The sequence below is a fragment of the Juglans regia genome, chromosome 13 (assembly GCF_001411555.2).
Source record: "Juglans regia cultivar Chandler chromosome 13, Walnut 2.0, whole genome shotgun sequence".
NCBI lineage: Eukaryota > Viridiplantae > Streptophyta > Magnoliopsida > Fagales > Juglandaceae > Juglans > Juglans regia.
The window spans coordinates 8,973,209-8,998,554 of NC_049913.1; the positions used below are offsets into that span (position 1 = coordinate 8,973,209).

The window sequence follows — 25,346 nt, forward strand, 5'->3', positions numbered from 1 at the left end:
AATATAATTGAAACTCTCCAAAAAAAAAAATCTAAACAAAAAGAGTGAATTAATCCATCTTGCTTGATGGAGATATCTACCATTTTTTGTTTTTATACTATCATCATCCTCTATTTTATGATGTAAAATTTAATAATAATTATAATTTTATTATAATTTTATTTGTAGACGAATTATTTCATGTCGCATCAATAGAGGTTGAGAAAATAATGTTAAAAATGATTGATAAATAGAATTTATCAAAACTCACGTGAGTGTCTACCAAACTTCTGATAGATGGCCGAGGTTTTGAGTCAACAGCGGCTGGATGATGAGATAAACATAACAATAAATATCCCATGAGCGGAGTAATCCAGTGGCGGATACATCATGTTAGAGTCAGGGTAATAATATTATTTTATATAAAAATTTAAAAAAAATATAATAATAAAATAAAATAAAATAAAATAAAATAAAAATTTTATGTTTTATTTTAATTACCATAACTGCCCTCAGTCTCAAGAGGTCGTCACCACACCCGACAGACTTATTCCAGACTCCAGCAGTGCTTACTGAGTCCGAGGAATAAAATGCCGCGGGTCCAGACCATTTCAATTTTCAAGTTTCTCCTTTGCTACGTCTGGATGGATCTCAAATAATTTATGATTAATAATAATTAATTTATAAATAATAGTGAACTCATAAATAATAAATAATAATAAAATAATCTCATATTACTTCACTTACCTATAAAATGTCTCATCCAATAGAGCCTATCCACGTCCTGGAAAATAGAAATGCAAGCCCTGTCTACAACCCCTCTCTCTGTTCTCGCTTCGCTTTACTGCCAGAGATTAATTTCGGGGTTGAACCGGGACGTGTGCGATCCGGTACTGGAAATACTCTCTTCCTCTTCCGGCCTGGACTTTCTCTGTTCGTGCAGCACGGGACAAATCTTGCATATCCTCCGGTTCAGATGATCACAACCGAACCGCTTTTCCTGCAATTTGTCCAGTTTTGATTGTTTTCGAAATTCAATATGACGCAATTAGGCAAGGCTCGTTTGCTTCTTCTTCTTCTTCTTCTTCTTCTTCTAGTTACTCTACGATTTATCACTCCGGCAGCATGCTGTATTACAAATTTCTACTGAAGCTTTGCTTTGATTCGTCACCGAATATCTTTGCCTTCTTAAACAACATTTTTTTTTCTAATTTGGTCGCGTCCATGGTAAAGAAAAAGAGAAAAATACTAAAAGAAATAGTTGTACTAGATTGTTTATAGTTGGTACTGTAAAAGTGACCAAGTAATCATGTCGCTAATGTTTACGCTGCTGAGTATTTTTCTTTCTGCTTTTGTGTTAATAAAATCTAAAATTGCATTAACGAAGGTTTTGGCCTTCTTGTTATTCTTTCCTCTACGTTTCTGAGTGCTATTCTCTGAGTAAACTCAGGATATGATATTAGAGACCTCTTTCAAGAAGCTCAAACCCGTTGGCTGAAGCCAGTAGAAGTGCTCTTTATTTTACAGAACCATGAGAAGTATCAGCTAACCGAGAAGCCCCCTCGACAGCCAACTAGTAATCTTCATATCCTTGTTTAGAAGAAATAACTACCTATCTGATTTTTTTTTTTTTTTCCAATTTGCTACGCGCTCTTGGCCGTCCATATTCCTGACTGGTGATTCATGGACAGGTGGATCGTTATTTTTATTTAATAAGCGAGTCCTTAGGTTCTTCCGAAGAGATGGTCATAATTGGCAGAAAAAGAAGGATGGAAGAACTGTTGGGGAAGCACATGAACGCCTTAAGGTATGTTACACGTGTAAGTATTTGGTACATGGATGCTTTTTATACTTTTTGTCGATCCAGCTAATTTTCAGGGAGAGATTGATTCAATTTTTATTTTAGTTTTAGTTTTTGATATGGCATATCACTTGTTCATATACCCTGATATGTGTTTTAGTTGTTTCATGGTCTGTCTACGATTATGTTATACGGACATGAAGGGGCTGTTTACTCATCAATTTCAGTGCATCATCAAATTTCTTACCATTTGTTTATTTTGGAGCTCAGTTATATTTAACTTCGCAACATGGTTGTTATATTGCAGTGAATATTATTCCACTTTTTATTCAACGATATTTCTATTTGGGTAATTTCCATAATGGCTGCTTTCTGTTAATTCAGAAGGTTGCAGATGGTTGAATAAGTACATTATTGATAGAAGTCTTGTTTTGTATGACTTCAATGCATACTTGATGTACCCACAACTGGTTCTGAGGTCAATGGAGTTCTTTATATTGTTTATTTGGTTGGAGGATGACGTTTTCCTTCATGGCTAGGTTGGAAATGTTGAAGCGTTAAATTGTTATTATGCACGTGGAGAGCAGAACTCCAAATTTCAGAGGCGTAGCTATTGGATGCTGGATCCGTAAGTAGAAATTTATTTATTAGAACTGTATATTTCTAATACCGTTCCGTTTCCTGCTATGAATAGTAATTTTTACTCTGAAGATTGTTTATACAGACTCTTGTTATGCAAAGTTTAGACAGGCCTTGAAATTTCAATGTGCACTTGTGCATATTATATATTTTGCCAACTTACCATTTCAATTAACAAAATTCAATTATTGGATTAATGTATTGGAGATTCATATTTACTTACGTGCTATTTTCCTTGGCAGGGCATATGAGCACATTGTTCTGGTACATTACAGAGACTTAACTGAGGTGAGTTTCTGGATCATGGTTTTAGGCTTTTAGCCAAGGTTGTCCTCATTTTAGTTATACCCAAACGTTTGTTGGCCTCACCTGAGTTGTTTATAATGGCTTAGATCAATCAATTGCATTTCCCAGTTATATATTCTTCTTTTCCTCAGCTTAGTTTTCAATGCTTCTCAGCCATTGGTTGCTTTATCCCACTGCGATGGGCCTGTGTGGCATGCCCAAGCATGGTTTTAAGACCTACTGGGCTGAAACTGCCATCTCTTATGGGTCATAAGCACCTATGAAGGGCTTGCCAACTGTTTCTAGCAGAACAGTGACATCACAGAACCGGGTTGTGTTGATAATGCTGTAAACTTCTCTTTTTCTGGGTGCTTCTGTACCAGATGTCAGCCATGTCACTATCTCTTGTATTGTGATCTAAGGGTGTCTTAATATGTATGAGTTCTTTTTGTCCTGAACTCTCCACTGACTGCAATTTTAATTTTGAAAATTGCACATAATATATGTAGTCCTTTCTAAATTAAACTCAACCTAGCATAATAGACCTCCTCACCCCTGGGGGTGGTGGTTGGGCCCCAACAAGGATTGTAGATGTTGTTTTGTTTGCAAAGCATTAACTTCTATTTCTTTGATTGGCTGTTATTTAATACTTTCAATGTTTGCAATAGATAGATCAAGCTTCAAACTAACATAAATGTTTGCATTATGGGTTGCAGGGAAAGCACAGTCCTGGATCTTTTGCATTGTTATCCCCAGGATCCTCTTCTAGCTACAGTCAGAGTCCTACCTCTTATATTACGCAAAATCCAGGCTCTAACTCCAAACCTAGTGACTTTGATCCTTACAAGAGTTCATCTAGTCCAGGCTCAGAAGTTAGTTCTGAGATAGCCATTAAGAATAATGGTGTGGATGACCTGGAGAGGGTGGGTAGAACAGGACAGAAAGAAAACTCCGATGAGCTTCAGGTTACTCAAGCTTTGCGAATGCTTGAGGAGCAATTAAGTTTGGATGAAGAGAGCTTCAAAGATATTAGTCTATTCTACAATCGGTATGAAAATTCAAATGATTCAGATATTTCAGAATATGAAATTAAGAACTCCAAGCAGGATGAACATGCAGCTTTACTGCACGGACCAGAATATATTGATATGTACTATGGGCCACATGCTGGAGTGCAGAACTCAAACAGCCTTGAGCTTCTTCATAATGCAGGTTCTTTTTTTTTTTTTTTTTGCGTCTTCCATCTGGTGCTTAGAATTGTTGTAATGAACTTGTGTTTGCCTTAATTCAGCATGTGGAAATTCTTTATCATTATTGAGCTGAAGTGTTGATTTTCGAATACTTTAGTTCTCATAACTTTGATGTGCTCCTTTTCAGCCTCTAAAAAATATACATCATATAAAATAGATCTAGTGTGAGTGTGACATACCGTAGAGAAGTGACAGGAGACAAAAACAAAAAAATGTACATAGGCATTGCGATATAGCTTTTGAAAATAACTCCATGTGTGAACTCGAGCATAATAAAAGATAAATGTTGCTTGGTTTCTATATGAATCTTGGAAATACTTTATATGCTTGCTGCGATTGAAGTTTCTGAAAACAAGGAATGTTAATGTTTAAAAAACTCCAATGCAAGTATTGCTTAGCGTGAGAAAAATGACTCCCTTCCTAGGTACCCAACTCTGTGTGAGAGCACAAGCTCTAAAAACATGAGGGTGATGCGAGGAGAATCACATGAATATGTAAAGCAACATATGATTGCAAGGCCCTACCAAAGAGTATGTCGAGGGCCAAAATTTTCATTATTCTAATACGTTGAAACATCAAAATTGATTGGTTGACATGTGAGAGAACTAATGAGTGGGAATCCGGCATCCATCCTTTCACCATGTGACTAATTATTTTCTTTAAAATACTATAGGAATATTAAGGAAAAAAAACTGTTGAAATCCCATGCCTCTTTCCTGCGTCAAAAATGATGTTTATGCCCCTAAACTTGTTAAGTCCACTTTCTAGATTTTCTGTGTCAGATTCTTCAGTTTACATCATGATTTGGTCACCTCAAATAATGGATTGCCTGCCTTCTTTCTTTCTCCTTTTCCCAAAGGTTTGTGCTTGCAGTAGTTTCCAGCTTGAAAAATGTCATAATGTTCTCAAATTTTCAAGTCAATCTTAGTTTGCTTTCTCTTCTTTCGTTTGCCATTGTTGCTGATGGAATCATAGGAAACATTACAACCAATCTTTGGACATGATTTTGCAGATGAAAGTAAAGGATCTTCATCTTGGGAAGTGGTGTTTGAGTCATTTAACACTTCATCAGATGTTGAGTCCCAGCAGAAGCATTTGTATACATTGGATGTAAACGTGAGTACTACGAAGAATCTCTTGATGACTCCTAATTCACTTCTATTATGTCTCTCATAATACATCTATTTTCAGATTAACTCCTGGTTGCATTAGTGGTTAATTTTTATGCACTTACCAGAACACTTACCATTTACAATATGCCTTTATACTGTCTCTCCACGTCTCTACCTCTATAGTACTTCATAAATCATCCTTCCAAATCAGCACAAAATTTTTTCATTTCTACACTTTTTCTTATTACATCAGGAAAATAATCTCTCTCTTTCAAGGAAGGTGCCAAAGGAAGAGGAGCATAGTGATTGGCTGAATTTCAATGTAGATAATGCTGAAAATGGTATGATTTCCTCTATTTCTGATACTAATTTGACAGGGTTTGGCATCTAGTGAAATTTTAGTAAGCTTTGACAACCATATTGTGTTTCCAGCTTCTTTGTTGCCGCATAAAGATGCTGACAGCTTCAAATTTCCCGAATATTCTTCAGCGATAGAAACTCATGAAATTACTTCTGACTACTACACGACATTGCTTGGACAAGACCAAACAGGAATGCTTCTTGAACCAAATTCAAGTTTGACTGTCGCCGAAAAACAGAAATTCACCATTCGGGAAATATCCCCTGAATGGGGTTATGAAACTGAGGCCACAACGGTGTGTATCGTGTCATACCATGTATTTTGTACTTTTTCCTTGGATTTATTATGCTTCCTCAGTACAGTGGTATTGTTTCCATGACTGAATATTTGGTCTGTATAAGGGATCTACGATTTCTCTAGCATCTAAAATAAGGTTGCATCTGTTGAGTGGTCAAATGGAATCCTAATCCTACAACAGTATATTCTTATTTCTTCAAAAACCTTTCCAATTCATCCTACGATGAATGAAGCACTATCAGTTCAATCCTTAGCTTGGTTTTGATATAGAATCAAAATTGAGGTATCTTTATGGCTTGCTGCTGCCAATTTTCCCATATTTGCTGCCATGCTAGCAATTGTCCAACTTAAAGAGACTGTTGATGCTGTTGAACATATAACTTGGTTTAGTGAGAATTCAACCTTAATATTTTGTTTTCACCAAAATGGGTTTAGTGCATGTGGCATGGACTTAACCCAGGTCCACCCCAGAAATTCTTGAGTGGCCTCATAAATTTTTCAAAAGGTAGAAAATGTTTCTAATACTGGGCGTCTAATGGCAAATGTTTTACTAAATGGATTTTAATCTACCTACATAAGGTTTGATTGAGATCTGATGATCCAGCATGCACTCCCCATGCGGATTCTCTATCATAGGATATATTTTTGCCATAATTTTGTTTGTTGATACAGGTTGTTTTGTGGAGTTTAAGTTCAAATTCTGATGTCCAAAATTCTCAATGCAGGTCGTCATCATTGGATCTTTCCTCTGTGACCCATTGGAATCTACCTGGGCTTGCATGTTCGGTGACGTCGAAGTTCCTGTTCAGATCATTCAGGAAGGTGTCATCCGTTGCGAAGCTCCATCTCACCTTCCTGGAAAGGTGACACTCTGCATTACTTCTGGTAATCGGGAATCCTGCAGTGAAGTCAGAGAGTTTGAGTATCGAATGAAGACAAGAACTTGCACGTACTGCGCTTCAACTAATACAGAAGCCAATAAGAGTCCAGAAGAGTTGTTGTTACTTGTTAGATTCGTGCAGTTGCTTCTGTCTGATTCATTGATATATAAAAGAGACAATGTGGAATCTGAAATTGATGTATTGAGAAGAGTCAAAGCTGATGATGATTCATGGAGTCATGTCATAGACGCTTTATTAGTTGGGAGTGGAACTTCATCCGGTACCATTGATTGGGTTCTTCAAGAGCTTCTCAAAGACAAGTTGCACCAGTGGCTTTCTTCCAGATCCCAGGAAGGACGTGACCAGACAGACTGTTCCTTGTCCATGAAAGAGCAAGGAACAATACACATGATTGCCGGGTTGGGCTTTGAGTGGGCTGTAAACCCTATTCTCAGTAGTGGAATCAATATAAATTTCCGTGACATTAATGGATGGACTGCTCTTCATTGGGCTGCACGTTTTGGAAGGTAAGTGTCATCCTGGTGTACTTAACGAACTTGTCACCTGATCGATTCAAAAGAATTAATATTTCAACCAAGTGAAAATTTGTAGCTTTTAAAGAAATTGAGGAAGTATAATGCAGTAATGAAAAAGATACATGTTATTTACAGAATTTTATATATTAAATTATACCAAATACTGTATGTTTAAGGTAAGCATAGTATTGTACGCCCCTGGATTTCATATTCTAATTGTCTCAGTTTGAAGATTTGGTTGTAAATAAGAGCTTCTCTCCCATTTGGGTGGCAGTCCCTTAAAACTGTTACATAATATTATGTATATTTGAACTTCCCAACTTGTTCATGAGAAATCTATCACTTTAGTTGATATTCAGTATAACTAGTCAAATATATACATCATGTAGCTAAGAATGTGGACACACCAGCGAGAAAGGATTAGCATTGTGCTTCATTATGCGGAACCAGGAAGGAATTAACTTTGTATATTGTCATATCAATGTTCATATCGCTAGTTTTCATCACCTAAATAAGCCTAATGGTATATACTACACTCTTATCCCACTTTGAACTCACTATGTAAATGTGGCAATTTTTATCACCCCCATATCATCTCTTGTACCTTTTTTAAAAGAAAAATCAAAGGTTGGTAAACAATGCCACCTCATCATAGTAGGATAAGAGCGAGATGAGGGTGTAGTATTTAGAATTTTCCCCCAAGTAAATGTGATCAGCACAGTTAATACATTCCTTAAATAGGATTACTTCGGCCAGCAGTGGAGTTGTAGTATGTCATTAGTATTAAGGTTGATCACTGAGTCAAGAATTTATATGCAGTAGATGTTTATCTATATAATGACTAAGGCTGTTGATCTCTGTTTCCTTTTTTACCTCTACATCGGGTATTAATTATAATGCCTCTATGTTCTTAAGAGATGTAGCATTCAAATATTGTTCTTCTGTAATAGGGAAAAAATGGTTGCTGCACTTATTGCTTCTGGTGCATCAGCTGGGGCTGTGACTGATCCCACTTCCCAAGATCCACAAGGCAAAACCCCAGCATCCATCGCAGCTGCCAGTGGGCACAAGGGACTTGCAGGTTATCTTTCAGAGGTGGCACTAACTAGCCATCTGTCATCCCTCACAATGGAAGAAAGTGAGCTTTCTAAAGGCTCCGCGGAGATTGAAGCAGAAATGACTGTGAATAGCATCTCAAATGGGAGTCTCGCAGATAATGGAGATCAGCTCTCCCTTAAAGATACATTAGCTGCTGTTCGGAATGCAGCTCAGGCTGCTGCACGAATACAATCAGCTTTCCGTGCTCATTCTTTCAGGAAAAGACTTCAGAGAGAATCTGCTGTTAGTGTAGATGACTATGGCATCAATTCAGATGACATTTCAGCTTTGTCAAACCTAGTATTTCGTAACCCACGTGAATACAATTCAGCTGCATTATCTATTCAGAAGAAGTATCGAGGTTGGAAAGGTCGAAAGGCTTTCTTAGCATTTCGCCGGAAAGTTGTGAAGATACAGGTATCACATTTTCTATATAATGTGTTAATTCTAACATGTAGTTGCATAATACGCTGAAAATTAGGATTTTTTTCCCGTGATTTTTTAAGGTAGGGATTCTTCCTGTACATTTAGCATCTTGCATAGTGGTGAACTTTTTTGATGAGTAAAGGAGTATATAAGTGTATCTTTTTCCTTTCTTTTTATTTTCTTGATGACAGTGACTTGTTCATATCCTTTTAACTGAAACCTTTGTAACTAGGTAGTGTGAGGGATTATTAACTTCTATTGCTTTTGCAGGCTCATGTGAGAGGTTATCAGGTAAGGAAGAGTTACAAGGTCATCTGTTGGGCTGTTGGGATTCTAGACAAGGTTGTACTACGATGGCGACGGAAGGGAGTTGGTTTGCGAGATTTCCTGAGTGGGACAGATACCATTGATGAAACTGAAGATGAAGACATTCTCAGGGTGTTTCGCAAGAAGAAAGTGGATTTGGCTATTGATGAGGCCGTTGCTTTGGTTATATCCATGGTTGAGTCTCCAGAGGCCCGTTGGCAATATCGTCGCGTGCTTCAAAGATACCGGCAAGCTAAGGTAAGTAGGCTAGAATCTTGAATTGGCATTCAATTATGTGTTTATGATCAACCCCTATTCATGTGTCCCCAAGGGTTTTTTGGTCGACAGCCCTTCTGACCATAATCCCAACACTTCTCTTCTAACTCAAATTCAAGTCTTGGGAGTGTAACTACTTCTTAAATGAGCTGTAGAAGATGAGTGAGTTCCAACTTGCAAGTCTTGATTTCATCTTATATGGTCATGATCGACTGGTTCACTTGGCATCCTTTTGTTTTCCAGTTCAGATCCATGCTCTGTTAAGAAAGTTAATTTCTTATTTTGCCCAAAGCACATAAGGCAGGTTGTGTAGAAGTTGATTAATATAACACGACAACTTCAATAATTTCCAAAATATTTGTGAATAATCATTTTAACATTTTAGCCTAAAAGTTGTGGTCTCATCATATTGACATTTCCATTTGCTTGGTTGTGTATGTAAGTTAACGATTTCTTCAACTATTCATGCAGGCTGAACTTGGTAGCACAGACAGTGAAGTAATGGGATCATCTTCTCTAGGTCGTATATCCAATATGAAAGATGAAGTTATGTATCACTTCCCATAGAAGCATCCGTTAATCATCCTAACTAATATTAGGTTGGCCCAATTTTACTTTGCTTGATGATAGTGATCTCCAGATTTAGTTTGTGCTTAATGGGTCGGATTTCGCAGCAATTGTAAAGCGATTAATGAGCCTTTATTATATCATATGTAAATGCTCTGAATGCAATTTCAGTAAATAGCTTGTAATTGATTTGCTCGTCTCCCAAAAGTGATGCATGCCATCCCGGCATGTGCCCTCTCTGCTGCATTAGTTGCATGCACAATTCTGAGGCTTTGGAGGTATCTTATTTCCCATTCATATTCGAGTATCTAAAGGATCAGTGCGTTGCTATTTCTGTCACCACACTACAATCCCTCTGAATTGGATTGCATAAAAAAATAATAAATAAATAAATAAATAAAACTATACGGTTTTCATGGTATCTCCCTTTTTTATTCAATGAAACTTTGCTAAGAAAGCTTTATGCCATCGTGTCATTAAAATTATTTACGTAAATAGCAATTTTAATAATAAATTTAAGGAAAATGCTAAGCGTTTCGCTACTAGCTCCCGTTGGGAGCTACCGCTTGCATTAGTGTATATTTTTTTATGTATTTTTTTTAAAAAAATTTTATATAGATTTTTTTAATAATTTTAAATATTTTTAAAAAATAAAAAAATTCATAATATCATTAAAAAATACTTCTTGAATCACGAAATATTTATTTTATTTTGTGATTAAAGAAGTATTTTTTAATGATTTTTTTTACTTTATGATTAAAGAAATATTTTTTTAATAATATTCTAAATTTTTTTTTAATATTTAAAAATATTAAAAAATAATTTTTATAAAAAATAATTAAAAAATATATATCAGAGCAGCAGTAGCTCCAGCGGTGGTCCAGCAGTACTCTAAATTTATATATATACTCCAAAAAGTATTCAACAGTTACTACTACTCAATAATTAGTCGGTTGATTGCCCTCAACTATTACACGTACCAGTTGTTATTAAGAAGTGTGGTGTGGGCTGGTTGCACATGTTTGAACCGCAAACACCAAAGTCTCTGACTCTCTGGCCCATATGCCACGACAGGCTCAATGGCCACGTGTGCATCATCTGAAGGATATGACTTCCTACTCGAATCGAATCGTAGTTCTATCTAGTTTTGTCGTCAGAGTTCAATCCCTCACTGCTATCTCTGTCATGGATTCAAACAACAAACTGGAGCTAATAAACATCGCGATCCAGAGAGTTATAGAGGAGAAGAAGATCAAACAAGTCAGCAGTACCAGCGATGGCCTCGTGGAAGACGACCTCGATGATCACCTTCTCCTCTCCGGATTGCTCTCTCAGGTTAATTTCCTCTCTTTCTCAATTGATTGATGAAGTTTTTAATCGAACCTCATTATCGCTATAGAAGTCGATCTTAGGGTTTCTATTTTCCTGCTTTCTCTTTCGCTATCTATTATTCTATTTAATCCGATTCGAAAATAAAATGGAGTTGACATCTTGATCCTATTTTTCACACACGACATCTCTTGGTTATTTATTTCTTAATCTATTTATTGTTATAAGTGATCACTCTGACGTTACAATCTCGATAGAGTTTCTGAAGTGAAACAACAACAAAATCGGTTGGTCAATGTATTATGATATAGGGTATGATTTTATATATAACATCATTGAAGTGTTTAAGATACGTTGTTGATGCTAAGAGTTGTTAAAGTTTTTATATATTTCTTTCTTAATTGAAAGAACTCAACGATTTTGTTGTTCAATCACTATTCAATCGCCTGCATGTGCACAGTACACACATGGTGTTCAAATATTGGCCTCCCCTAGGGAAAAAAGTTCTGACTACGCCAATATTGCTCATCCATGACTATTTTTACTACTTTTCCTTCGTAAGTCTCGATGCCTTGGTGTGTATTATGGATGAATGTTGGGTATGCACGTACGTTTTATTCACAACACAGGGACTTTGGATCTTTGGCCTTATTTACCGATGAATATTGGAAAGTTTTAGGCATTGAATAACATGATCAACTGTATCACATTCTTGTTTAATGAGTAGTACTCGTACGTGTAATTCATTTTGGCAGCAAACTCATGTTCCTTCTACATGTATGAACAGTTGGAATCATTGAAAGGAGATAATGCACTTAAGGAACCTGAAGCTTTAACTGAGGTGGAGGTGGAGGAGGAGAATTCTTCTCCAGCGGTTGGTATTGTGGACGTAAATATGGGGAATGCCCATCAGGTCGACTGTGGTGGCGTTGAGATCGGGGCAGAAGAGATAGTGAAGGAGCTGAAGAAGGTGAAGAAGCAGAATTTTGTAACTCATTGCCTTCTTTCGGCCATGATTATACTGACCCTTGCTTGGCAATTATCCGAAGTCACCTTAATTTTGAAAGTCAAAGAGGGACTAAGCAACCCATTTAGATCCGTTGGAAGTTTACTCGCAGGGATGCTGAAAGGCCCTGCTACAAATGGTCAAGACACAGAAAAACAGTCCTCGCCGGCCAAAAAACTACCTAGTGAAGCCCCTTCACTCTCACCACTCAAAATTCCAGAAATCCCCCTTGTGGATTTACCAGATTTAGGTTTAAATGGTTCAAAAAATAAATAAAAGGTTGATTTGATATGAAGGGAAAAGGGTTAAGGTCTTGAGCGCAATACTGCCTGGTTGATCTGCAATGGTTGAAGTATGAACAAAGCTTCTAGAGCAAACCATATCCACTCTAATTTCATTTGTTGAGATGTTTGAAAAACGAGATATGTAAGTGATGTCTTTGCTTGTGCTGTAACTGTTAATATGTTGATTCGACTATGAAAGTTTTGTCTTAGAATTCAAAAGCGTTTCTTGAGCTGCTTCTCGCCGTGCCACTATGGAAGACCTGTAAGGCCAGGTCACGGCGGGAACGGGAAAGAGTCCTGAAAAACACAAGATACGGACATAATGAAGTAGTCAAGAGTAAGATTCATTTGTTTGAACTGAAGATTTTTTTGAAATTTCTGAAATCTTTTTTAGAGATTTCTGTTAGAATTTTATGATAACATTATTAAAACTATGTTCCGTAAAAAAATATGTATAATTGAGAAAGTTAGCATACAAATTTTGCCAAGAACCTCTCTCTTACTGCATGTTATCCCGGTTTCGTCAGGAGACGAATACGTACAAGTCAAAAGGTTTTTTGAGCTCCAACCATATATATAGTGTAACAACTAAACATTTGTGCGGGGACAAGTAACAAGCAGGCCAGTAAAGCTTTGCGTGACAACGTTCAAGCAGTCTTGCTGTAACTGTTGTTTTCCTTCCGGCTAACAAAGTGACCTACAAGTGGGTTCAGGTAAATCTTCTATTATGTCACATCTTTTGCTTCTCATCTTTTGTTATAGACTTATAGTGCCAGGCACTTGAGGCCATGGCACAGCAGACGTTCTTTCGGAATGGAGAACAGACACAAGATACCAAGCAGAAGAAAGAAGCATACATATGAGCAAAGTTAACGTTTGTAGTGCAAATGTGAGATCAACCCCATCTGATGGATCAGGAAGTCGAAACTATCAAGTATTGCTACCTCCTAATTGCAGTGCACTGGCAACCACTTTCGTTTAGATTGAAAGACAAGATGAGAAGCAAAACGTGCGGGACAGGGATGGATGAAAGGGAGCCTGGATTGCAGCAGGGGCCAATGGTTAACACACCATTTCCCCTAAACAAAGCCAACAACCATATTAGGATCTGCAAAGCACCTATCGCCAAGACATTTTGAACCTAACTAACAAATAACCTGAATCAGAGCCAATGTATCTGTGGCTCTTCCGAGAATAACACAACATTTGGGACCACCCAAGCTTTTGGAGATGAAGATTGAAGTAAAAAGTCTTCAAACCTCTAATACCCAATTTGTTCAAACAGTTGTGCATGAAAGTATATTTCATCCAAACAATCACAAGCAAGAATCTGTGACATATGAGACATAAAAAGCATAATGAAACATAATAACTGTCCAAAGAAAGACTATTTTCCATTTGATATGTCCAGTATTGAACAGTGACAAGCAAAGAAGCTCTTTTGGCCACGTTTCCGCCATTTCTTGAATTTGAGTTTAATTTGTCTTCATGCATAGTTCAAACGGAATATGTCATTCAACACATAAAAGCTTCCTTGTGGCGTTGGCATCAAATGGAACATCTAAGTGCAGAAAGCATGACAAAAAAACTGTAGTTAGAAAAAAGAACATCAAAAATAAAGAATAATGTTTCTCATTATAATTTACACATCCACTTGAGTGGATCTTGAACTCGAGACCTCACCCTCCAACCCAAGAGAAGATGCCATTTGAGCAAGATCACAATATCACATTGTCGCACAAATAAACAAATAACATGTTGTGTGATCACTCTCTCAACATCATATCCAAGAACCAAAAAAATGCAATAATAAAATAAATGCCAATATATGGCACATGTAAACTCGCTTCAATGAAAAGATTGAAATCATCCTGGGTTTGTATATTTAATGCAGCATAAAGCACCCTGAAACATTTCAAGAACTGCCAAACATGAAATGCTTGCATGGCTAACTAAAAAACAGGTCCAGTCACTAAACCAATCAAAGTATAAAGAGCTGTCTGCATCCTTGTCACTTGATCACATCAGAAGTATAGTACAGCTGCTTGCTGCAGACTGGTACTATTCAATAGATGGAAACATTTAAGAACCCAGTAAGTTTAATTAACGCTTTGAACATTCCCTTGATAAGCTTATCCAAGAGCTGCCCTCATAATCGTGAACTTCAGGTTAGTATGAATGCATGCACAAAATTAGCATAAACACAAGAAGCATACTCAAGAAGCCAGACAATGAGAGCTCAGCCTGCATTCAAATGGTTTGATTTGAAGTTGGACATTTCCTACCAGGGGCTCTTCTATCTAAAAAATGTAGTTGATTCGTCCAAGCGTATTTTTGACAATTTGTTAGTGGCAAAGCACTCGGAAATCTAGAGTGCGTGGCTATGTCAGTCTGCTTCTTGCTCATTACAATGAAAACTCGGAGAGGGATTAAAAAAAATCTACGCATTTTTAGTTAACATACACCTTTTTTTATCCGTAAACAAATTTTTATTGAAAAAAATTAGGGGTGTAATTGGTCCGGTTTGGTCCTGTTTTGGAATAATTTTGGAATCGAACCAGTGTATACCGGTTTCGAAAATTTAAGAACTGATACAGACCGGTTCATCATCATAGTTCCCTAAACTTTCAATTTTTTCGGTTTCGGTCCGGTCCGGTTTACAGTTTACACGTATGACACTACATAAGTTTAGTATTATAATTTTTTCAACACTAAACTTAATTGTTAGAATTTAGTATTTATTATTAACAATTACTACTTCATTAGTGTCTAATTATATATAGTATAAGTAATGTCTAACTTATATCAAATATTATATTAATTTTATGTTATAAGATTAATATACTTGAACAATAAGATTAAAAGCTCATATTATATTAATTAGCAATTTAGCATATAATATAATATAAAAAATTAAAATATATATATACTGGTCTGGTTCGGTTCAAACCAATTTTGAAAACCAATACCAAACTGGTTTTGGTTCTTAAGAACCGATATAGGACCGGAATGGTTACGAACCGAATTGAACCCAGTGGTTTGGTTGGTTAAACCGGTTTTCCCTTTTTCTTTTAACACCCCTAATCAAAGAGTAGACAAGAGCCCAAGTACACGGGACATATAAAAGAGAGTTTAGTAACATACACGACCAAGTAAAAGAAGTTCAAGAAGAAAAATACACAACAATATATTTCCTTCACATATATTGGGTTGTCAGTAAAGTAATTCGGTTCTGAAAACCACCAAGGCAAAGAATTGAGGAAGACACTTGAATGATTCATTTAAAGGATGAGGAATACCGCTGCCAAGCAAAAGCATCACTACAAACGTCAGTTAACATGCAGCTAAACTATTTGTTTTTGCGTAATGTTTTAGTCACCAACAATTTGACATGGTTTGATCATGAAATAACTTTTATATAAAGTAAATATATGGTATTATACAAAAACACGTCAGTCTGCTGTGACTTTACTTTCGTAGAACCTATTTGTGTTCGCAGCACTTCTCTTTATATTATATGCCAAGATAAGTACCAAATACCAAGAAAGCGATATATTCATCCAGCTATGCTACAGAAACCCAAGCAAAACAACGCAATGCTTAGATCAGACAATAAATACTGATTAGAAACACTGCAAAGATATAAAAAGGTTATTCGACAAGGAAATGTAGATCTGCCAATGGAAACAAAATTAAATCACCTGAGAAAGCCATAAACACCAATTTCCTAACAAAATCCTCCATTTTGCAAAGAAAACAAAAAATTTGAAGTAGATCTAAAACTCACACCCGGAGAAGCCTTAGTACTCCAATTTGGATATAAGTAATATACGCACAATAAGCATAATCAAAAGCCAGAAGAACCAGCGATCTCGATCCTAATCGGATCAGGGAGCAATCGAATGCGAAAAAGGGACAGAAACGATAACAGTGGGGATACCTGGCTGAACTTGAGGGCATGCTGTTCGCCAGCGAGCTGGAGGTTACCGCTGACGAAGACGAGCATGCCGCCAACGGGACCAGAGGGCTGGCAATCGACGGTGGTGATACTGTGCTGGCACTGCTGGAAGGGGAGGGTGGTGAGCTTGGCGACGATGTTCTGGGAGCCTTGGGTCTTCTGGCCCTCAAAGGTCAGCATCGACTCGTCCTGGTAAAGGCTCGCCAGCCCCGCACGGTTCGCATCGAATGTCGTGTAGTAGTGCTCCACGAATGCCTTCGCCAACTGGTCTGGATCCATCTCCGCAGCACCCGATGATCGATCACTGCCCTCTCCACCGCTTATTACCAACGCAGAGAGAGAGAGAGAGAGGGGTTGGAGAGTGAGAACTATTGTTATGTCGCAGAGGGAAATCTGAGAATAATGAATAATATATAAAAAAAATAATAATATATAAAACTTTAATTAAGAGAATAATGAATAACAACCTTTTTTTTTTTTTTAAATGACGCCAGAATGTCCTATAGTTTTTTTTTTTTTTAGTTATAGTTGTTTTCAGCGCATTATTTCGCAATATTATTTTCGTAACATTATTTTCAGCGACCTGATAGCTTTTTTAATTAACTAAAAAAGTTATAGAAAAAAAAAAAGTGAATCATATACATGATTGATGTGAAGTGTGAACTGATATAACTTTTTAAGTCCTTGGAAATATGATTTGGGAATTGACATGTTTAATAAACCCATATTTTAATCATTAAAAATTACTAATAAACACAGTAAATTAATATGATTTGTGGATGCTTTTCATATTCATCATTGTTATCTCGAGTTGTAGGGTTGAAACAAAGCCCTGAAAGCACCTCTTATCACCCAATTGAAACTAGACTCCATATATTTACAATGGCATCAATTTGTTTTCAGACTGAGGCCTAGGCATTTTATTATGTTGTTAAAAAGTTTTTCAACTTAATAAACTTATACTATATATTTAATTTTTATTTTTATTTTTTGATAGGTGTGTGGTATAAAGCTATTAAATAGAAATTTTGCTTATTAAATCCCGCAACGATTTTTTTACAAGTTTTAGAAATAGGGATAATACTAAGAGAGATAAAAAAAAATGTCACTCTTTTTATTTTGAATGTCTCGTTACAATCATAAATTGATATCCCATAATTTAAATAATCTATACCAATTATTTAAGAATAACTCTATTCAAAGAACTTATTTCTCTTCAAATAAATAGAACTTAAAACATGACAATGATAAAATGCTATAAAATATACGATGGAACGCAACATTCCAATCAATCCAAATATTTTTATTTACGGGAAAGAATAGAAAAGAAAAGTAGGGGAATGTTTGGGACGGATATTGTACTTATATCAAGTCGAGAGATCACTTGCTGTAGAGTCGATATGTCCGAGTGGTTAAGGAGACAGACTTGAAATCTGTTGGGCTTCGCCCGCGCAGGTTCGAACCCTGCTGTCGACGTTCCTTTTTGTTAGATTTTCCTTTTGCTAAAAGCTCTCTGTTCTCCTGAATATCAATATCTGACCCTCCGAAGGATATATGTTTAAGCTAGCTAATCCAGATTAGGATTAAAGTAGATAATGTTATTTTTTATTTGTTGAATTTATTATTAATTTGTTTAATAATAATATTGAACTTCCGCTTCTCCCATTCCGGATTGGTTGATCCCCAAAAGCTGACCAAATTATTAAAACCAAGTTATTTTGTGAGTAAAATAAGCAATAGGTTAAGACATTGATTGTAATATCCGGATTAAGTATAGGAGATGGTGAATGGGATCCCGGATGTGAATTGAGCTTTCCTTGGTTGTGCAGTCAAGGGAACTGTTATCTTGGAGAAGTTTTCAACAAAACAATGATAACAGCTACAAAGAACAAGAATAATAAAGCACCTTGCTGCCTGCCAAAAGCTTATCAGAGCTCATTGAGTTCGTGCTAAAGTTCCTCTTTTGAAATCTATTTCCACAGAAATCCAATCTTTATAGAAAACTCTCCAGAAATATAAAAAATAAAAATAGAAGTTGCTGTTAGAACAATTGAAGAAGAATAAAGAGATGTCCTGCAACTTGTAATTCATTACTCAAGCAAGATGCTTTTGCACAGAACACTAAACCATTGCTTGTATCTAATCTTGACTAAGATATGTTGGCATTGGTTCAGAGTATAAGATCAGAGTAAGCAAGTGCATCAAAAGATATGTACAAATCAGGCAAGAATTGTGACTTTACTCGGAATTTATACAATGTCGTAGTTACATCAATCCTCAGTCGAACAAACTTTTCTCTTTGTTAGACAAAAAAAAAAAAATGTAAAGAAAAGGATGCTCTATCAGTACACATCAACCATCTTTATTGAAGTCTGAATATACACGATGCATTCTCCCGTTGCTGAGAAGCTATATTCTCATTCCTTCAACTGATAAATTACTATAATACAAGCATTGACACCCGGCAAAGAAGTGAGAACTCTTCCAAGGATCGAAACTTTAATTATTGTGCGGCGAAGAGGACGAAACCCCACATGTTCTATGATACATCAAAGTCTAGGGGATATTTCGTTGACCATTTTCAACTAGTATCTCTGAATTTGAGGTATATCAGAGAGCCTGTACTAGCAGCAGATAAATCTCAAACAACCGATCCTTGATGAAAAGCTTGGAAATGAGATGAACTTTACAAGTGAAAAATGAACTGTCTTCTATATCTGCCTCATAAGAAAATCAACAAAAACTCAATCCCAATCAATCAAGCATGGCTTCTAATATACACTGCCACCAAAAAGCTAATGTCTCCCTGGATATAACGAGCAGAAGTCAATAGACTAGTAATTGTACAAGTCTATGAAAAAATCATTGACTTTTATAAAGGAAACTATGACTATTCAAGAGGAAGAACTATAAAATCACAAGTAAAGTTTTAGTTCCAGAGAACTTACATTGGGAAGAACTCTGTACCCATTTAAGCATTAGTAAGCACACACGAGAACACTAGTCATGCTTGCCTCAGCAGCAAGCCTTTAGAATAGAAGTTCTCACCATGGATTCCCATTTGAAGCTGATCACAAAAAGCGTGAAACCTCCCTATAAAGTTGTTGAGCTTCAAATGGTTTTGAAACATACCCATCCATTCCACATTTTAGGGATTCCTCATGTGTAGCCTGGATCACATCTGCCGTCATGGCCAAAATGGGAACATGCCACTTTGAAATATTAGCATAACCTTCCACAGATAGTTCCCCATGTTGAATCCGATTATTGATACTGTGTTCCATGTACCTAATTTTTCTGGTAGCTTCAAACCTGAGGGAGGGAGATTAATGGTTCTTAAATATAGTAATTGATCTACCAATAACATCAAAAAATCATTAAAATCAAATAAGATCATCAATGGAGAGAGTGAAACGTGCAGCCCAAGAAAGAGCGATTGCTCATAACTGATTGCAAATTTGAGGTAATATATCCCATCACGTATAAGGCAGACTACAATTATCTAAATGCTTAACTTGCAAACTAGAAGTATGGATTCTACCCTGACATCATTAGAATGATATATATTGATTTATTTATGACTTGTTAATGAAAGCCTTTCCCTAGCAAAATATACTTCATATCAGAAACTTTACAAGAAATCAAGCAGAACATACCCATCCATTTCCGGCATCTGGACATCCATGAAACAGGCATCAAATTGGTGAGGTGGTTTAAGCAATGAGATTGCCTTTTTCCCACTGTCTGCACAGACCACATCAGCTCCATATTTCTTCAAAGCACCAGCCGCTACTTTGAGATTCACATTATTGTCATCCACAATAAGGATTTTTCTACCAAGAAGAAGATTACAGAGAGACAGACCAGGGAGCTCCCCATTACGGGGATTCCCCTTGTTCCCTACACCCATGGCTCGCTGTAATGAGGCAGAAAGCTGGCTTGTTCTCAGGGGCTTCATGATAATTAGAGGTGTGCAAGCACTTGAAGTTGCAGTATGTGTTCTGGATGAACCGATAGAATTAGCGAGAAGGAACAACTTGGGTGGAATTCCACGATCAAAGTTCTTTAAATTATTAGTAAAAAGAGCTGAAATGCCTGAATCCCTATCCCAAATCTCCTGTTCTACAAGGATCATATTGGTAACTGTTTTGCCACTGCTTATGTTGGGCAAAACTTGATTCAAATCAGAAACTACTTCAACACGAGCTCCAAGGCGTTGGATATGATATCTTGACACCTTGGCCCGGACAGGTCTGTGGTCCACAACTAATGCCGTCATGCCCTGAAGTTCGGAGGATGCAGGATTGGATTTATTGTCGATTTGCTGGCTTTTATACTCATTTGGATTGGAGCAGCCATTTGTGAAGACTGCAGTAAATGTAAAGGTAGAGCCGGTCTTTGGTATGCTCACAAAACCAATTTCCCCACTCATTAGGCCAACTAAGCACTTGCTTATGCTTAGGCCAATACCCGTGCCTCCATGTGTTCGGGAGATAGAAGGACCCACCTGCATAAAAGGAGTGAAAACACGAGAATGTGCTTCCAGAGGGATCCCTACTCCTGTATCCTCCACAGATACAATTAGGTTGATAAGGTCAGAGGAGGACAATGAGAGAGGACAAGTGGATCCCTCTCGACTGAAAGTCTTAAATCCTTCCCAGCTGCGTCGCCTATCTGCAACAGGGAATCCACTGAATGTGTTCTTTGATGATGATTCTGTCTCAACATCTATTGAACCAATCACCTCCTCGACGAGATGAACAGTGACAAATATGTGTCCTTTCTCTGTGAACTGTAATAGAATTAAAATTATCAGTATTGCCCATTTATGTGAAGAGCACAAAAGATAGCTTAATTTTAACATTCATTCAACAAATATCCTTTTGACTTTCTATAGTTCCATGCAAAACCATTATGCCTATTGCCTATAGGACAGTTCAAAACATGAATGTTTCCAAGACAAGTTACTTTTCTAGATCCACTAAATTTCGTCATTTTACTCTTTCTCCACAAGGCAAACTATTAAATATCAAAACTAACTTTGGTTCATAGAGACACAACTGAATAGATTTTCATGATCAAGCATCCCCCCACTTCTGTATATATCTACAGTTCTACAATAGCAGAAAACATCTTTTTTACTTTTTCATCACAGTTTTTCCACTATGTTCAACAAAATTCTAGGACCTACTTTGTACTTACCTTGATTGAGTTACCCATAAGATTGGTAATGATTTGACGAAACCTTCCTGGATCACCAATTAGCATTTCAGGAACTTGATCTGAGATATAAACTGCCAGCTGCTCTTCCCACAAGTTTGGCCATACAAACCCCATCAATTTATTAGAAAGTAGAAGTAATTAATGAAAGATAATTAAAAAATAGAAACAGTTATTACCTCCACTCCTTTTTCTTGAGACTTTCCAGAAAAGAGTGACAGAACATCATCCAAAATTGCTCGTAGATCAAACCGCACTGCCTCAAGCTCAAGCCTACCAGATTGAATCTTTGCCTGGTCTAAAACCTCATTTATGAGTGAGACTAGAGCTTTTCCACTGGCCTGTGCAGTTCCGACGTAATCTTGTTGAGTAACATCTAGAACTGTGTCCATGAGCATATCCAACATTCCTAAAAGATTAAAAACAATGCAGTGTCATGGCTCAAAAACCTCTATCTTGAACATAGGAGCATACATATAAATTATTCACTATTAGTAAAGGACTGTCAAACACTCACCAAGAACACCATTCATTGGGGTTCTGATCTCATGGGAGACGGTAGCGAGGAACTACAGTGGGTTGAAATTTGGTTAGGTCGCATGTGCATGATAAAAGCACCCTAAAAAAGGTTGTATGGAGTAATTAAAGGCATCAAATACCTGAGATTTGGCAACATCAGCAGCCTCAGCTCGTTTTTTGAGCTCCATCATCTGATGGTAATCATCTTCTACTTTGGCAATTCGATTCACAGTTGCATGGAATATATATCCAACAAGTAAAGCAATCACGAGGATGCCAATAGAAGTTGTTATTGCAAGCCAAGGCCATGGTGGTTTTTGTTTGAACCTGTACCAGGAATAAACATAGTTTTACACTCACTTAGTCTCCAACTCCTAATGTCATTTTCCTCAGAAGCAAGAGGAGACTGGTTTTTTGGGAACCAGTAACAGCACAGTCGCATCAACTTATTGGAGACAGACAAGCCATACGATAACAGCAACTCACTATCCTATTTTTATGATGAAAGTGATGTAACTTTTCCAAAATCTTTACGTGACACTTAGGCCCCGTTTGGATACAAGAAGTGTTTCATCTCATCTCATCTCATCATTACAACTTTCTCAAATTCCATCACAAAATACAATAAACAATTCAACTTCAAATCCCAAAACAAGAATAATATTAAAAAATAATATTCTAATAATATTTTATTCAACTTTCATCGCAACTCATCTCATCTCATCTCATCTCAACTCAACTCAACTCAACTCAACTCAACTCACTATCCAAATGGCACCTTAATTGTTTACAAACTAATCAAAGAGGTCTACATGACACAGAAGCTGAACCCAGAATAATCAGTACAGAGAAGAGTTTATTATTACCTGCAATGCATCTCATGCTTCCTGATGGGATCTCCAAAATTAAGGGTGCTGACATGCTGCAAACCATCATTCGATACGTTTGAACCATACATGCTGATTGGATGTGAGGGATTGGTAGTGTCATACACATTCACGAGGATGGTCTGTTTACTAGCAAGCTGTTGAAGCAACTTCTCCACAAGTGATTCAATATCAAATACTCCACCAAGATACCTGCTTGGCAGCAGACAACGGTGAAAATGTTTCTTATTGATTTTTATAAATTTATTTTACAGCCTCCATTTACACCACATGGCGTCAGCAATATGGATCTTAACATTACCAGAACAAGTTCAATGTATATAGTGAATTTGAGTATTACTTATGCCATCTCTCCCTCTTCATATGTACACACACACACACAAAGCAGCTTTTACAGCTGTTATTCATCTTTTTCTCTGAAAGGAGAGGGGTAGGGGAATTTTGAGGGATTCAGAAACCCTAATGAAATCAACTTTTGCATTTATCAGATGAAACATACCCATCAGTTGCTTGAATCCTCTCCTTTGGCGTAACATTTGAGGAGAGGTCTGTCTTGTAGACAGCAAATGTCAATATAACTCCCAGACGGTTTGTTTTCACTAGTCTGAAAGGAGCAGTTAGAACCCCCTTTCCTGATTCTCTTGCACGCAACACATTCTCACGATCTTCCTGTTGGTACATAACCGGATAAAATTTTCTGATTGAAAATCATGTATAAATCAAATAATTCCATAAAGCAGTGGTAATTGGTTCAAGATTTTAAGACTCCAAAGAAGAGCTTTCTGAGTCATTACCAGATTCTGTTTTATTGGAAAATGGCTTAAACTTCAGCACAATAATTTAATATGGCCAATCACCAACAAAAAAAAAAAGAATCACAAGAGAATATGCAGAAGATAAAAAAGAAATTTACCTTCCCCGAGAGCATATCAAGTGAAACCACGTGAGAAATGGTATCCTGTGCAAAGATGACAGGAGCATATTCTTCCCGAATTGGGGACGGCTCTAAGGCTTCTGGGGCATAATCATCCTCATGAACGGGGTTTTGTTCGAGAGTATCCATCCTCTTAATAGTCCAGCCTTGTTGCTTCTCGAATTGTTCCCTTTCTGAGTGGAGCACCCGTACAGCATATGCCACACCACTTGTGATGGGCCTCTCAAAAGCAGTTCTTTCCGTGTACCTCGCAAAAGTCCTCTATAGATTGAGAAAATTAGATTGTTTTGTTCACTAGATGCTGGTGAACATGGGTAAAAGAACTCAGATCTGGTTGTAGATATAGTTAAATTAACCAAATTAACATCCGGAATTGAGACTTCATATGAATTTACTCTATTCAACACCTCAAATTAAACTCCCATAGGAAAAAAACGGATCACGTGAATTATGCAATGAAGTTGTATTAATGACAAGCTAAATGATTAAGAACTACTATAAATTGTTAAAATTAAAGGAGGTCACTGGACAAATAGCTGAAGTACGGTTGTGAATTAAGCCATATGCCTCAAAATTAACATTCTTGACTGAAATCAATGGAAGAAACAAGTTAGAAGGAAGGCAATTAAGCACTTATACTGGAGGGTTATGGATTCGCCAAATATCGGTATCCTAAATTGCTCAAATATGAAGGAGATGAATTTACCTGATCAATGGCAGATGGGTTCTTGCCATGGTGGAAGGTTGAGATCATAATGGACATGGCTTGAATATGATTCATACTCACATTAAACTGATCCTGTAACATCCTAGCCCTTTCGTCGCACATACTAGCAAGGGTCTCTTTCCTCTTCTCAGTAACTTGTAGCCTCATGTAACAGAAGATCCACAGAGACACAACGGTCCAACCAAGTACCCATGTAATCAAAAGCTTCCTCCACCATGCTTTCGTGACTCTCTTGGACCCAATATACTGGAAGTAGTGATGCTGAATCTTCCAACTGTTCCCTGAGATCTTCTCCCACCATTTGAGCCACATCTTGTCACTATCCCCAAGCAAACCAGTCTTAGTGTCCATTATTGCACTATTTATGAACCAGTTCATGGAAATTACAGACACAATCCAGCAACATAGCATCAAAAGCAGATGCCCCACCTTTAGACCAAACCCAACTACGTGAAGAAAACTCATCAACAACAGTAACCAACACAAATTAACAAGAAACAGTAACAATACGAAGTGAGTTTGACTTCTTGATACTTCCAGCGCGAGAGGGGAAGAGAGAGAGAGAGAGCGACCCAGTATCAAATCCACAGAAACTTTCTAGTTAGAAAAAAAAATTACTTGGAAGAAGCTGATGGAGAAGAAATGGAGGATGAAGCTCACCCGCCTCC

The 25,346-nt window shown here is 37.0% G+C and overlaps 4 protein-coding genes and 1 non-coding gene across 6 annotated transcripts; 3 read left to right on the top strand and 2 right to left on the bottom strand.

Annotated features, from left to right (window-relative positions):
- The first annotated feature begins 758 nt into the window (after positions 1 to 758).
- Positions 759 to 10,121, top strand: LOC109003200 (calmodulin-binding transcription activator 4-like). 2 transcript variants are annotated; one of them, XM_018981243.2, is made up of 13 exons: positions 759 to 1,031; positions 1,430 to 1,555; positions 1,671 to 1,786; positions 2,320 to 2,408; positions 2,662 to 2,707; positions 3,421 to 3,916; positions 4,967 to 5,070; positions 5,320 to 5,407; positions 5,499 to 5,722; positions 6,450 to 7,132; positions 8,092 to 8,656; positions 8,936 to 9,229; positions 9,719 to 10,121. In XM_018981243.2, the coding sequence occupies exons 1-13, from the start codon at positions 1,019 to 1,021 to the stop codon at positions 9,812 to 9,814; spliced, it is 2,940 nt and encodes a 979-aa protein (XP_018836788.1). In that variant the 5' UTR covers positions 759 to 1,018; the 3' UTR covers positions 9,815 to 10,121. The 2 variants fall into 2 exon arrangements, with proteins under 2 accessions (XP_018836788.1, XP_018836789.1); XM_018981244.2 differs by having other exon boundaries at positions 772 to 1,031; positions 5,347 to 5,407.
- Positions 10,122 to 10,744: 623 nt separating this feature from the next.
- Positions 10,745 to 12,828, top strand: LOC109003198. The gene is made up of 2 exons (XM_018981240.2): positions 10,745 to 11,149; positions 11,931 to 12,828. Exons 1-2 carry the CDS (start codon positions 10,877 to 10,879, stop codon positions 12,423 to 12,425), a joined length of 768 nt encoding a protein of 255 aa, XP_018836785.1. The 5' UTR covers positions 10,745 to 10,876; the 3' UTR covers positions 12,426 to 12,828.
- An 838-nt stretch (positions 12,829 to 13,666) lies between these two features.
- Positions 13,667 to 16,793, bottom strand: LOC109003199 (nuclear transport factor 2B-like). Its single transcript, XM_018981242.2, has 2 exons — positions 16,374 to 16,793; positions 13,667 to 13,994 (listed from the first exon to the last, which is right to left on the bottom strand). Exons 1-2 carry the CDS (start codon positions 16,668 to 16,670, stop codon positions 13,920 to 13,922), a joined length of 372 nt encoding a protein of 123 aa, XP_018836787.1. The 5' UTR covers positions 16,671 to 16,793; the 3' UTR covers positions 13,667 to 13,919.
- A 992-nt stretch (positions 16,794 to 17,785) lies between these two features.
- TRNAS-UGA lies at positions 17,786 to 17,867 on the top strand. Its single transcript has one exon. It is a non-coding gene; the product is annotated as a tRNA-Ser (tRNA).
- A 735-nt stretch (positions 17,868 to 18,602) lies between these two features.
- LOC109003197 (histidine kinase 3) lies at positions 18,603 to 25,143 on the bottom strand. The gene is made up of 11 exons (XM_018981236.2): positions 24,658 to 25,143; positions 23,931 to 24,212; positions 23,517 to 23,686; positions 22,997 to 23,209; positions 22,271 to 22,457; positions 22,129 to 22,180; positions 21,791 to 22,020; positions 21,594 to 21,692; positions 20,048 to 21,183; positions 19,340 to 19,703; positions 18,603 to 19,197 (listed from the first exon to the last, which is right to left on the bottom strand). Exons 1-10 carry the CDS (start codon positions 25,141 to 25,143, stop codon positions 19,463 to 19,465), a joined length of 3,096 nt encoding a protein of 1,031 aa, XP_018836781.1. The 3' UTR covers positions 18,603 to 19,197; positions 19,340 to 19,462.
- Positions 25,144 to 25,346: the final 203 nt, after the last annotated feature.